At 36.9% G+C, this 14,226-nt stretch overlaps 1 protein-coding gene across 5 annotated transcripts in view; it reads left to right on the top strand.

Moving 5' to 3' along the window:
* The window catches only part of LOC104320091 (ubiquitin carboxyl-terminal hydrolase 12), a 33,115-nt gene extending 19,615 nt beyond the window's left edge, over positions 1-13,500 (top strand). For 4 of the 5 annotated variants that reach the window (XM_069810902.1, XM_069810899.1, XM_069810897.1 and 1 more), the window contains exons 4-9: positions 470-696; positions 1,955-2,031; positions 2,952-3,035; positions 3,695-3,892; positions 5,902-5,980; positions 11,114-13,500. In XM_069810902.1, the coding sequence (XP_069667003.1) occupies positions 470-696; positions 1,955-2,031; positions 2,952-3,035; positions 3,695-3,892; positions 5,902-5,980; positions 11,114-11,215 (767 nt within the window). In that variant the 3' untranslated portion in view covers positions 11,216-13,500. The remainder of the gene's footprint in view (positions 1-469; positions 697-1,954; positions 2,032-2,951; positions 3,036-3,694; positions 3,893-5,901; positions 5,981-11,113) is intronic. The other variant, XM_069810898.1, reaches the window with a different exon arrangement.
* The last annotated feature ends 726 nt before the right edge of the window (positions 13,501-14,226 follow it).

A 14,226-nucleotide genomic window follows, 5' to 3' on the forward strand; every position in this document is an offset into this window, starting at 1 on the left:
GTTCTGTATGTTGATTTATCATCTCTGCTTGAACTTGAAAAGATAACAAACTTATAGTAGGGGATTTTTGCCCCTTGATGCTGGACTTAATGAACTAATGGCCCAAGGCAACACATCTGAATTTCTTTATTTCCCTCCCTCCCCAAAGAAAAAAACAACACAACAACAACAAAAAAAACCCCAAACCAACCGTGGTTTTTTTCAGTTCCAAGAAATGCCCAAACTAAGTTTCCTTTATGTTATTTTTCAACTGCCTGTTTCTTGCAACCCGAGGAATAGGTGAGGGTAACCCTACATCCACTGTGAGAACAACAAAGTACAATTCTTCAAAGACTCTTAACAGTGTAACCCACAATTGTATAATAGGGTAGAGAAGGGGGAAGGGCAGGCACTGATTGCTAAAAGCATAGTAACTTGATATTACGAAGTATCTGTATTCTTTCATTCTCCTTGATCTCTTCCTTTCCAGAATTATTTGATAACTATATGCAGCAGGATGCACATGAATTCCTAAACTACCTACTTAACACTATTGCTGACTTACTGCAAGAAGAGAAAAAGCAGGAGAAGCAGAATGGCAAACTCCAGAATGGCAGCATTGAGAGCGAAGAAGGAGACAAGACTGATCTGACGTGGGTCCATGAAATCTTCCAAGGAACACTAACCAATGAAACCAGATGTCTTAACTGTGAGGCTGTACGTTTAAAACAAAACCAAACCTCTTAGATTTTTCACAGGTTCTGGATCACTTTCCCTAATACTAAGCACACTTTTTCATTTATTAGGATAGATGAAATTGCACTCTCTCTATTAAAATATGGAGCATAGCCTATTTTATGACTGTATCACCTCTATGTTCAAACCAATACTCATTAAGGTATGTTTCTCAGAAAAAGCGTAGTGTTTTTCTGTTCCTCCTCCCTGTTTCCATCAAGGCAGTCTGCACCTGGCTGATATAAGCTGCCTTTTTGTCTTCATGTTATTTCCTGTGTCAGTGATTGATAGTTTATGTTGTGTTTCTACATGAGAGTTGCTCACTATTTATTTAAGTCTGGGATTAACTAACTGAATTTCTTGAACTGGAAGTCTATGCTTCTTGGTGCTGGTCCATAGCCACTCTATTTGAGAGCAAAAGAAGTTCCACAAAGTCTAGAATTAGAAGAACCACACCACCTTCAGACCAGGAATTTGTAGTTAGACATGTGCTGTGTCTGATCTAATATTTCTAAAAAAATGAAAACCCAGATGGGAAAAGAAAAAAAGAGAAGTGATTACAACTGGAATGACTGTTCTTGGCGTTTTAAATCTAAAATTATGGCTATGTGGTGAATAGAAGCTCTAAAAATGACATTAATAAGATTCTGTCTCAAGAAATTGAAATTAAATGTGACTGTTCCACAAATGGGAAGATGGTTTTCCTAACTGCTAACCCATTTAATTGAAAACCCATCTGCCTGTTTCTGCATTTCCTGTAAGTATTTACTGTTAAACTCTGAAATGCAGCAGAAAGCTGTATCAGTCTACAAAGCAGAGTGGAATATGGTTAAAGCTTCTTCAGCTCGGAGCGCTCTGAGTGGTTAAAAACTTGGTTTTTCCAGTGAAGTAAGCAGATGTGTCTTGAAGTCTCAAGGGGGAGAGATGTTTTGCAAGAAAGGTTTTTGGGTTTGGTTTTTTCTGGGTTTTGGTTTTGGATTTTTTTTGGGGGGGGGGGGGGGGAGGTGGGGGTAGTTTTGTTTTGTTTTGTTTTTTAATATTCCTGTCTGGATTGTAACAACACATCAGATTATTTCTTCAGTTATAGTTTACCTCAAGAAAGGGCCCCTGTTTGTATGTATTTTTATTTTTTATCACAAAGCTCTCTACTTGCAATGAGGACATGGCACCATTCCAGAAATGGTTAAAAGAAATCTGTCAGTTCTAAACTGTTATGAAATATTTCATTTTTTTTTTCAAGGTTAGTAGCAAAGATGAGGACTTTCTGGATCTATCGGTTGATGTGGAACAAAATACATCAATTACACACTGTCTAAGGTAAATGAAGAAAATATTTGGGAATGGAAAAAATACCCTTGCCCTTGGTCAGAAGGAAAGAGTCTAGCTTAGTTGCTTTGTTGTGCAATAGTTTTAGGCTTTGACTTATTGTAAAATACATTCTGTTCAGAGTGCTCTTTGCTTTATCTTTCTCATGGGTTTTTGAAGCTGTTAGTTTCTTAGTGGTTTTTAGTAGTTAATGAGTACGATGATTTCATAGTGGTACGTAAGATTGATTTTCACTTTCTTTTATGGGGATTTTAATTTGTTACAACATAGGTTTTATCAAAACTGAACGTGGTATGTTTGGTTTCATAATAAATCCTTGTTTATTTTAATATTGTTGTTGCATTTCAGTTGTCTGGTCCTGATGTTTGTGGTCCAATGTGGTTTTTTTGCTGATGAAAATTTGCTCTATGTATTTGACTGCTAGATCCAAGGCTTATCAGCTGCTAGGATACTGCAAGTTGCATAGAGCATCTGGCTTTTTAATAGCTGGTAATGGATGTATAATTGCTAGGAGCTGAAAGATAATCCAGACTTTGGCGAGTCAATGGCTAATGGCTATAGGTCTTAACATTTAATGTCTGCCACCAAAGAAAACATGGAGTGGCTACCTCTGGAAACAAAACACAATCACCTTATTGCTGTTTACTACCTATCATGTTTGACTCCTGCCCAGAAAGTATGCAGTTAATACTTAATTTCCAGATTTTTCCAGCAGAACATTGATACTACATCCCAAGACTGGGACAAATACACCTAAAATGTGTTTGGGAGGTATGAGTGATGTGAATAAGAGGGATTTCATCTTCCTTGTGTACTCTGCATTTTTTCAGCATTATTAGCAGTAACTTTTAACTGGATGGTCTGACTGAATATCCCTGCTTATCTGACTTTTCCTTCATTTCTACCCACAGAGGATTTAGTAATACTGAAACTCTATGCAGTGAATATAAATACTATTGTGAGCAGTGCCGCAGTAAACAGGAAGCACAGAAGAGGTAAGGTTCAAATATTCAGGCTAATGTAAATGTTCTCTTAAAATAGGCAGCTGTTGGAAAAATATGCCTTGTGAATTCAGTAAAAAGAAAATATAAGACTGTTTAGGTCTGTGTTCGGTGGGGAAGGGAGTAAGGAAAAGTGGAGAGACCAAGTAACTTTGTGGCAACCTTATCAGAGAGAAATTAAGAGATTAATTTTGTATTCCTCCCAGAAGAGCTTATATCTGGTGCTTCCAGACATTCGCATTTTCCCCAGTTAGCATTAATCAGCTTAAAGCCACTGAACACCATCCCATCTGCTTTCACTATGAATACTATATACAAAAATCTTATTTCTCGCCTCATACTTGGTCACAGCCAGAGCAGCAAGACAGATTTATTCCATCTTTTTCTTCCCATTGATGTGATGAAAAATTGATGTTTTCAACATAGACAGTTGTCCTGCATTCAGATGTCAGTTGTGTAATTAATCTTTCAGAATAAATATTGCCTGTTCTCACTGGAATATACATGAGAAAAGCAGCCTTTTGAAAGTCTTCATCAACATTTTAGATGCCTTTTAAGAAGCTTCTTCATATTGAAACTGTTCTTGAACAAAGCTTTGTGTCAGGTGATCTGCTAATACCTTGTTCTTTGTTTAACATATTTTTGTGGTTCAGAATGAGAGTGAAAAAGTTGCCCATGATTCTAGCTCTGCACTTAAAAAGGTTCAAATACATGGACCAGCTGCATCGATACACCAAACTCTCCTACCGTGTAGTCTTTCCCTTGGAGCTCCGGCTCTTTAACACTTCAGGAGATGCTACAAATCCTGACAGAATGTATGACCTTGTGGCTGTAGTTGTTCACTGTGGCAGGTATGTTGGTTTTGTTCTTTGGACCTTAAATGCCTTTCCTTGAAATTTAAAAGGAGTCTGTCGTCCATATGCCATATTATAACAGTACAGTGGCTGACAATATGGGAGCAAGCTAAGCAGCATCAGAGCTAGTTGTCTCAAAATATTTTTTTTAAAAGTGTTTCAGTCTTTTTTTTACTACTTTTTTACTGTTTCAAATTTTGATTTCTGAGTACACAGTGTAAGGTTTACTCTTTATTACCTTTCAAATATGGTGGCAATTCAAACAAGTTTTTTCTTTGAGCTGTAGCAAAGTAAGACCAGTCTTTAAAAAAGACAAAAACAACAGCGCCCACCCCCAACCCTACTTTCCAGGAAAGTTAAATGAAATAAAAACAAATATTGGAAAAACACTTACTAAAACAGAATTAAGTTACAGTTCTCATGTTACTACTTGCTAAACCATTGAAATTTTTTTAGAAGCTGGTGCCACCATGTGGAATAAGCTGTGTACTGCTGATTTTTAAAAATACCCTTATTCTTTTTATTAAAATTTTTTTGTTGTAGTGGCTTTAATTCTGTTTCTGAAAGCAAAGATGAAAATTTTTTAAGCACTTTTAGGAAAAAAGCAGTCATGGAAGGGAAAAAAAATATTTATAACTACCTTCTGGAAGTGAGAGTTTTAAAGTGATAAGTTATTACAGCACATAAATGTTTTGAAACATCTTTGTGAGGAGCAAGACAATATAATCAACACACTAATATTACACAGATTTAGTATAAATAAACTACATATAATTCTAGGTGATTTCTGCTGTGGTACAGTTGTGCTATTTTTTATTTATTTTTATCATTTTAAGATCTCATCCTATGCATTTTCTTATGTAGATTCTTAATTTGCTATACCTGTAACTATACTTGTCTGTTTTAACAATGGTGATTAATAATTCAGATGTATTAAATGGCTTTGTTTTTTTCTTCTCAAACCCTTTGTCTTATATGGGGCTTTTAGGAGTCCTGTGACTCTTCTGGTTTCAGTTCTTACTAGGAACTTACCGAAGGCTTGAGATAAACTATATTTTCTAAATATTTGATTTCTCAGAACTTGTTTTAAATATTTTGCCCTTATAGTTTTACTTTTCATTTAGTTGCCCTAAACAAAGAAGTTTCATTCTGTGGCAGGTAATGTGTTTAAGTATATGAATGATTCTGGAAGGACTAGAGAAGTACTTTCTTTTGCCTAAAACTGATGTGAATATAGGTCATTTTAAAGCCTTGTATAGATTCTAAGTAAAAAGTAAAGCTGTGGGGAGGGTGGAATTCCACCCTCCTCATCCCCCCAACTGTGTCCCTGGACTGTTCTTTCAGAATTTGAGGTTAGTAGATTGATAGCTCTTAGTCTTCCATCCATATAGCTTATTATCTCAAACCACTGCCTTTTCAGGGCAGTCTGCCTGCCTTTACTCTGCAGATCCATCTTCCTTTGATTTAGGTCATTTTGTTGTCCCTTCCCTTCAAGGTAAGCATTCAGGATGTAGGAGATAGAATCAGACTGGGAAACTGCCACCAGAAAAGCAGGAACAGCAATCACAGAAAGCCTGTCTGCAGTCAGCTGCGGGCTAAACCACACTAAGAATTAAAAAAATATCTCCTGTGCAAATAAAATACTTCAGACAGTTATTAAAATTTTTGAACAGTGGTCAAAATACTCAGCAGTGGTGAATGCAACAAAACAGTGATTGAAATAACTGGCTTTTAATTTTGTTGTTTGAAATATATGAATGACTATATGAAATGTTTACAAAATAGTGTATTTTGAATATATCGTATTTGGTAAGTAGCAAAGAGAAATTTTAATTTGAGCAATTTGGCAAAGTCCAAGAACCTAGACAATGTTATGAGTAGTATTAGACAACATTAAGAGCCAGGAAATCTAACTCTGCCAGTAATAGCTAAAATCACCCGGGAGACCAGTGGTCCTACCTTTGTAGCACAAGAGTAATAAGTCTTCAATCCTTTTTTTCTGGCAGTGGTCCAAATCGTGGACATTATATCACCATTGTGAAGAGCCATGGCTTTTGGTTGCTGTTTGATGATGACATTGTAGAGGTAGGTATGCTATTACATGGTGAAAAGAAGTGTAGACAGCTTCACTCCCCAGCTGTTTTTGTGTCTGGGATTAGCTTTTGCACCCGTGAAAGTATTTCAGCAAAACCTGTGCACAGAATAGTTCTGGACGTTTCAAAAGTAAACTTCAGCATTTTTGTGCATCTTTGTTATAGAAGTAGTATGGAGAAGGACAAATGAACACGAGGACTGTATTGACACCTCAGACATGGGGTGTTGTGCACCTGTTCAGGCTGAAATACCACAATTGTCTTATTCAAGATCTGAAATGCTCTTGTTTCAGCCCACCTTTTGGGCTCCTTTTTGTTGTTAACTTGCTTTGTGCTAGTTGCATTTCAGCACTGCATGTAAGAACTTCTACCCTTTTTTTGTAGGCAGTTTTCCCCAACAAATTGAAGTGTAGAAAAACTGTAAAAAAAGATTTGGGAGACTGTAATAAGGTCCTGAGAGTATACAAAGATGTTTGGGCTATTTGCAATAATGTTTAAACAGTCTGCTCAAGCAAATTTTTCCTTGCTTTCCTTCCTTTACTAACATATCTGTGAAGACTAATATCCAAAATATTTATATATCCATGTATTTCACATAATTATTAAGCAAATATCAAACCATAGAACAAATACCACAGTAGAACAGCTTTTCATAAAGATGAAAATGTACCGTTTGCTTCTGAGATCCCATGATTAAGGCCTGATGCTAAGTGTCTAAATAGGTACAGCAAAATCCTTGATTTTGTTGAAATAAAGATGATGTAGTACATTCTCTTTTTTTCTTTTTTTGTTTTGTTTGTTTGTTTGTTTGTTTAAATCTTTGCTTAGCTTTGAGCATCAGGGCTGATTTCCTGGTGATTTGGATAGCTTGTATGACTATGAACAGTTGCCTTTCTCCCATTATTATATTTTGAGGGTTATTTTCCTCTGCTTCTGTCATGGATGAAGTACATAATTGTGTCAGCTAATTTTGGAAATAGTGTTCACTTCAGTATTTTTAAATGAAAGTATTCACTGTCTTTTCCATCCAGGAAGTAAACTTTACATTTTAAAAGTAGATGTAAAGTAACCATCTTGTTGTTCTATATTTGTTTTCTATCAGTCACTTCTCTGTTGTATCTTAGCTTTTAGGTCAAAACAGAATTTCTTTTTATCTGCAAACACTGTTGGCACTTTTGTAGATGTGCCAAAACATAGCTTTTAAATATGCGCTGTCTGTTACTGGGCAATAAATTCAAGGAGCTGTCACGAGTAAGCTAGAATGTAGTTCCTTTCTCCTGGAGGGTTGGTTGTTTTTTTTTTTTTCCCTTTAAGTTGCTTTTCTAACTTTAATCATGGCTTTCCTTTTTTAAGTTCATCTCTTTTACAGAGTTTATCTAAAATGCTGTAAAAATAAAGCTCTTTGATCTGAAATGTCTACTTTTTGTCTTTCCATAGTTCTTTGAGATTTCACTGTCTTGATTAGGATTAGCAATGTAGCCCTGTCCTGTAGCACTACCTCTGCGCCAGCTGCGGATCTGGAAGTTTAAGATTCCATTTCCTGCTAGAAGATTCTCCCTGGCTGGCGTTTGCATGTGTCGTTTGTTTTCTGTGAAATGTAGGCTTTGTTTTTCCTACCAGTGGAGGGCATGAAAAATTGCACATGAGTTTTGCATGAGTCGTTTGAGATCATTGGCCTTTTCTGATGAACAGTTGCTCCTTGACCTTCTTTGGAGAGTGTAGCATAAGGATTCCTTCTGGGTTTGTCCCAGAGGATCTCTTTACTGACTATCCATTGTAGCTGCTCCTGCCTTCTAAGTGTGTGAAGCTTACCTCTCACCTTCATCTGTCTAGGAAGTACCATCCTTTCTCTTTCCTCAACCTTCTAGAACTCACCTGAATTTCTGGTGATGCGGTCATCGAGGAGAACAGGATAGTGGAGGCAGCTCTTTCTTTCCTGATGCTACAGGCTGCTGGAAGAAGTAGCTGCAGTTTTACTCATCTGTTCTCTCTCCCTGCTTAGTCATCAGCTCTTGAGAATTAGTTCCTTACTAGTGCTGTAGGCTATTCACTGAAAAAGTGAAGTAAAGCCACAACCACTTTTGTCAGTTCCATCTGCTGCCTAAAGAGGTTTAAATACCTACTCTGAACTTGACCAAGTACTATTTTCAAACTGCTTGTGATTGGCCATAAGGTGACACTACAGGAAATCTGTTGCTGTGTATGACATTACAGAGGCTGTCCTCAAAAATGGAGTGGCAAAAAAACCCCAAAGCCTCAAATCCCCTAAAGCATGAATTCAACATAAGTTTATGGTTTGAGGGTTAACCACAGGAGCCTTCTACTCTTCAGAGAGAACCTGAAAGCAGATTTTTTTTTTTCTTTTTTGTTTAAGCTTTGGAAACTTAACATTCTAGGTGTGAACTGGCTACATAACAAAACAGGTATTAGTCAGCAGACTTCAGAAGATGAGTCCAAAGCCCGTGTACCTGTATACAGATAGTGCAACTGAAAGAGAACACAGGAGAAAGCTTTTTCCCCTTAAATACAGTTAAAAAGCTTTGTTGCATTTTTGGCAAGTGATATGAATTAATAGCCCCAAACTGTCAATCGGAAGTAGTTTATCCTTATTACCCACTAAATGTCAGAAGTGGTGAAATCATGTTTATTTATCTATTTGGATGTGGTTGGAAGGCCAACTTTCAATTAAATTGAAGATAGATGATAATCAAACATACTACAGCATATGTGAAAAGCAACTGCATCAAATCCAGGAGGCAGATCAGTCCAAATGGGTTACTGCACCAAGCAAAATTAATTGAGAAACCTGAGTAAGTGATCTCTGGCTATTAGATCATGATTAGAGTGATACATCACAGTGACAATGTTTATGTGAAATAGAGATGGAAAAGTGTCCATCCAGGGCGTTCTCCAAGTTGAGAAAAGGGGGAGAATGATTGTATGTCTTCGCTTAAATATTTGTTTGGAGATTTGCAGCATTCAGCTGAATGCTATGAATGGTATGCAAGAAAAGGATTTTGTTTGGGGAACCAGAATAGTTGTCTGGAAATGAGCAAAGGATATTTAAGCTCAGTTAACAGGAGAAATTTTCTTAATGCCAGGTGTGGCTGCAGAATCCTAAAAGTAGTTGTGAAACCATCAACTGGTTGTTACTCTGAAACTGCAACTGGGTAAAACCTTGCTGTCCACAATATATGTGGTCAACTAAGGATGGGAAGAATAGAGGCTATATAATCCTCTTTCAGTTCCACTGTGTTTTCTGTGGATAGTGAAATTAAAGAAGGAAATCAGTTTTGCCATGATAAAACTATAAATATCTGTAGGATGAATTAATCTATATCAAATGTTTGAGTTGTATTCAAAAGGAGTAGTGCAAATAGACTTGATTGCATGGCAAGTTAGTTGGCACTTAAAACATGTTTGAGTTGTCTGCTAAATATATTACAAGGACTGAAGAATGTTCTTTTGCTATTTTTCTGTTAAAATGAGTATCTAACAGTTTGTAGTAGACATTATGTTAATAAATTGTGTGAAAATGCAAAAACCCTCTGTATGGTATTTCAGCTTCTCTGAAGTCCTTGAATGGAGAAGAGAGAAAGACAAAACATCGGTTTGGTTCCCCCCCATTTTATTTATTTTTTTAACAGAAAGGGTTTAACAAAGCTATTCAAGTATTCAAGGGAGAATTTCTGCAGCTCTGTCCTGTGGTTGATGTATCTTCTGGAAACTTACTATGTCTATTTTTCTTGTGCTTCAGAAAGGCTGGGAAAAGGATGGCCTAAACTTGCAGGTTGTTTGGCAGTGCCACTTAGAGAAACCAATGCTTTTGTGTTTGCTGGTGATGCTGAAATCTGTTCACTGAGCCATGATTTAGCACACTGCCAAATAGATTCTGTAGCTCAAGAGGCTCCTTGATGGAGTCATAGCGTGATCCCTTTCTTTTAAGATGTAAGCAAAAGTTGGTCTCTGCTACTCCCTCTTGTGATCAAAGCAGCTGTTCAACCCAGAGCCTCTTGTATTCTGAACATTTCTTTGCTTCCTAAACTTTATTCCTTGGGGAATAAAGGGAAACTTTAGGCTAGTCTCCCTTTGGTCCTCCACAACAAATTCTGGCTGCTTCAGCCTCTCATCTCTGTGGATCCAGAGTCCTAGAGGTATTTTAAAATACTAAACCACAGTGGAGTGCTGAGCAGCACAGGTCGTTTTTCAAGGAGTATTTTATTTCGGTGTTTTGGTCTCCACACTTGCTCTCCGCTGACTGCACAATCAAATTCAGTAATGTGAAGCCAATTGTTCTCAGGAGCGGGATCAAGACTGTAGAACTTGCATCTTTAAAAGCCCTTTAATATGCCCTTCAGGCCTTGCTGGTTGGAGTATAAAATGAAAATTTGCTTTTCTGCACATATTTCACAACTTGAAATATAAGCAGACCATTTAATTCTATTAATATGGCAAATAATTTATTTCTCTTAGAATACAAACCTTGTGTTAATATTGCAGTAGGCATTGTACCGGCAAATCCAAAGGAAGGAAAGCTCTCATAAGACCAGAAGATCATAATCAGATGAGATCAACAGATTTCATGGTATAATTACCAGTAGGACTTGCAGGACTTCTCTACGTAAGAGGGTCACAAGAACTTTAAAATCTGAAGTTATTTTAGCTGAATGTTAAATCTGCTGAAGGTGGTCCTTCCGTACTCCCAACTGTACAAAAATCTTCTTTGCTGATCAGTGACTGCTTTTTGTCATTTACATTACAAACCTATAGTCAGGAAAGGTAACACCAGTCTGAATGAGAAAGCAAATATAAAAATGTCATGTACTCTTTCAAGGATACATTTTCATGGATCCCTTTTTTTATAGTCCAGCTTAAGAGTGCACCACTTCTGAGAGGTTTATTATTTCATCTTGATTTCTTTTTTTTCCATAGTGAATTAGATATTAAGTGGAAAAAATGTTTTGTTGTATTTGGTTGGATTCAATGATACTGAAATATTGCTGTATTAATACTACATGGCTTTCCAGCATCACCTCCAAGAACTGAAAATAATGCTTTGTCTGGGAAAGGGTTTCTTAGGGTGGTGTTTTGAATGAGGCTAATTATGATTCTCATTAATTTTCAGAAAATTGATGCCCAGGCCATCGAAGAATTCTATGGGTTAACATCAGACATTTCAAAAAACTCAGAATCTGGATATATCCTCTTCTACCAGTCAAGAGACTAAGACAAAAGATACATGTATACAAATAAAAGAAAAAAGGGATCAAGATATGTCCAAATGGAACATATTTGTGACAGCAGAAGCAGTTCCTCATTGTTGCTGTAGGACCAGAACAGATCCAGCAGGGTGAATAAAGGTTTCTCCCTGCCATTTCGTGGAGGATTAGTGCTGACTGCCGTAACAAGAAGAGCTTTTGTTCCAGTTTTCCTTCTGGGCTTTTTTTACGTGCTATCTTCCAAAATCTGTGTTACCTCTACTTGAAACCTGGCTGCTTATTTGTTCATGAACTGAAGAAGAGATTTAAAAGTAGCATTGTAGAATTTTTACCATTTAATGTTGGCCTGAGGCTATACCTTGGTTTCTACCATCGTCGTTTTTCTGTATTTTAGCAGAATGATTTCAATATTCAGTGTCAGCTGAAGGCATATTTTAGGATATGAACAGCAGCTGGTTGCTGGATATTTTTGGTGACTCAGACTTGAGAAGCAGTACAAAGCTAAGACATATTGGAAATGTCAAGTCTGTAATTTTTATAAAAAAAAAAAACAAAAAAACCACACAACAAAAACCCCAGACAAAAACTCTCTCTGCAGCATTGTAAATTTCCCCATTATGCATTATCTTGGTTTTAGATAACACTAACAGCACTGCTTAATTTTATTTTTATTGTTCTCTTTCTTCTTCAGAAGGTATAGAACTTTATCCATATTCAGCCTAGTCTGTTGTGCGTTTTTCTTTTGAAGCAGAAGTTTTGACTCAAAGCCACGTTGCTGCAGATTTAAGGGGAGCAGAAAAGCAGTTACCTTTTGAGGAATATGTCTGGCAACCAGTTGCTGTAGAAAGTTTGTAGTTACAGCATTTCTTGGAGCTATTGCATAAACCAAAAGTGCCCTCATTCTGAAACAGGATCTGTTCAACATTTCATTGAATACATAGTAAACTGATGCAACTAGCATTTTGAATCTATGCTAATACACAGAAACAGCACTAATTGTGAAGGTTAACCAAGGGAAGCATTATTTATGTAACTAATCCAGTTGTTCTTAGTCTTCAAAATAATGAACGTGTAAGAAGGAAAACAAACCAACCAACCCAGACATTACCTTGCTAAGTGTTCCTCATCTTCTGTTGGTAATGTTTGTATCGATCTGGGAATCATAACACCCCCTAAAAATGCTTCTGATCTGTTTTACCTCTATAGGCCTTGCTTAACAGGGGAAATTGTTAGTCTTTTGAAGACTGAAATTAAGTAATTATCCGTTACATGTGTATATATTATAATCTCAAGGATAACTAGAAAGAAAAGACTAAGGAAGTTTGTAAGAAATCTCAGAAAATCTTCTGTAATTTTCTTTTTGAAAAGTCCTGTTGCCGTGCCAAAGCTTGTTGCAGCTGGCTCTAAACTACCGGTGGAAATGAATATTTTCCTTTCTTCATCTTGTTAGGTAACACAAGAGCTGTCCTCTGTGTGATTGTTCCCAGCACAGCCGTTCATGGTATGTACCGGTGATTGTTGTTCTTGAGGACATTTAACTTATGCAATTCTGTGGCTTGTACAGGATATCAAATATTTTACCAAAATATTGTCCTCAGGAAAACAGCATTTCACAAACAGTTTCTTGTGGTGGCTGTATGTATCTGTTTCTTCTTATCATGACCAGAATCGTAATGTTAGCAATTAACTCCTGTCTTCAAAATGCAAATTAATCATTACCATTGTATTCCAACTGGGTATAGGTTCCATTCTCCTGGCACATCTCCTCTTCCAGAAGATAAAATATGGACATTGGGTTTTTTAATTATTTTTTATTATACAGAGTACTGTCATTTTAAGAGACATATTCAATAACAGCAAATGTTCTTGTCATCTTGTTCCTATTGTGTGAAAATTGTTCCTGGCTAAGAGTCTTCTCCCCTTGTTCACACACAAGCTGTGAGTCCTCTCCTGGTGGCGCTACCAGAAGACTGTCATCACTAAGTCTTGCAAAAAATGAAAAAAAGAGCACTGAGTTAAAAATAATCTAAACAGTAAATACAAAAAATTAATGTAGTACACTAGACATGTATTTTGTATATCTGGTGATGCATTTTTACAAATAAAATACCTGACTTGAGAGATAATATTGAAAGATATATACTATAGATTAAAAACTGTTAAAAGTGCACTTTTGCTACAGATTTATAAGGAGACTAAAAGGAATTAAATTGGAAGAGAATGGTGTGATGTTACTTCTGTATAATAAATGACCCCACCTGTCTCCAATAAAGGTCATGTATGATCAAATGCACATGGCCCAAACGCTTTTCCTTGAATTTCATTCTGAGGCAGAAAGAAAAGTAATTGTTAGTTGCTCACTCTCCTTAGCTCCTCCCTCCCTGCTGGCTGAGGGATTGCAACCCTGCTGTATTTGCATGTGTATAACCTGTGCATAAGCGGTTTAAACCAAGAGAAATGAATAATTCGGTGTCATAGATTATAATTGATGTGCTGGTAAACCAAGGAGAGGTTACCCAGGGCCTTTTCCCCTGACACCCATCCCACTGCTGGTATTCCTTAATCTCTTCGTCATCCCCTGTAGCTCTGCCCTTGCCTTTCCCTGTGACTGCCTTTTTCCTTCTCCTTCTTTCACCCCTTGCTGTCGGACTCCGTAAGACACTGTTGCAAATATTATCTGACTGATCTGGAACAGAGATATTTAAAAGCAAAAATAGTACCATATGCTTGGAGCTTTCCAGGTTCATTGCAGGACAGGTCTTCATTTCTGTGTGGTTTGCTGGAGTTCACTTTTATATGGGGAAAATTTGATCAAAGGCTGCTCCTGTGAGTAGGAATTCGTGGGACTAGGTCAGAACGCAATACAAGGAAATGAGATTTGAAAATGACAGCTGCTCTGTAAAAACGCATTTTAAATCCAAAATACTGTCTGGTTCTTGTCCTGCTGGGTCACACATCAGCAATAAATAAATGGAGCTAATTTTAACTCTAGTGAATGTGAGTTTGACTTTCAGTCACT

The sequence above is a fragment of the Haliaeetus albicilla genome, chromosome 23 (assembly GCF_947461875.1).
Source record: "Haliaeetus albicilla chromosome 23, bHalAlb1.1, whole genome shotgun sequence".
NCBI classification, from domain to species: Eukaryota; Metazoa; Chordata; class Aves; order Accipitriformes; family Accipitridae; genus Haliaeetus; species Haliaeetus albicilla.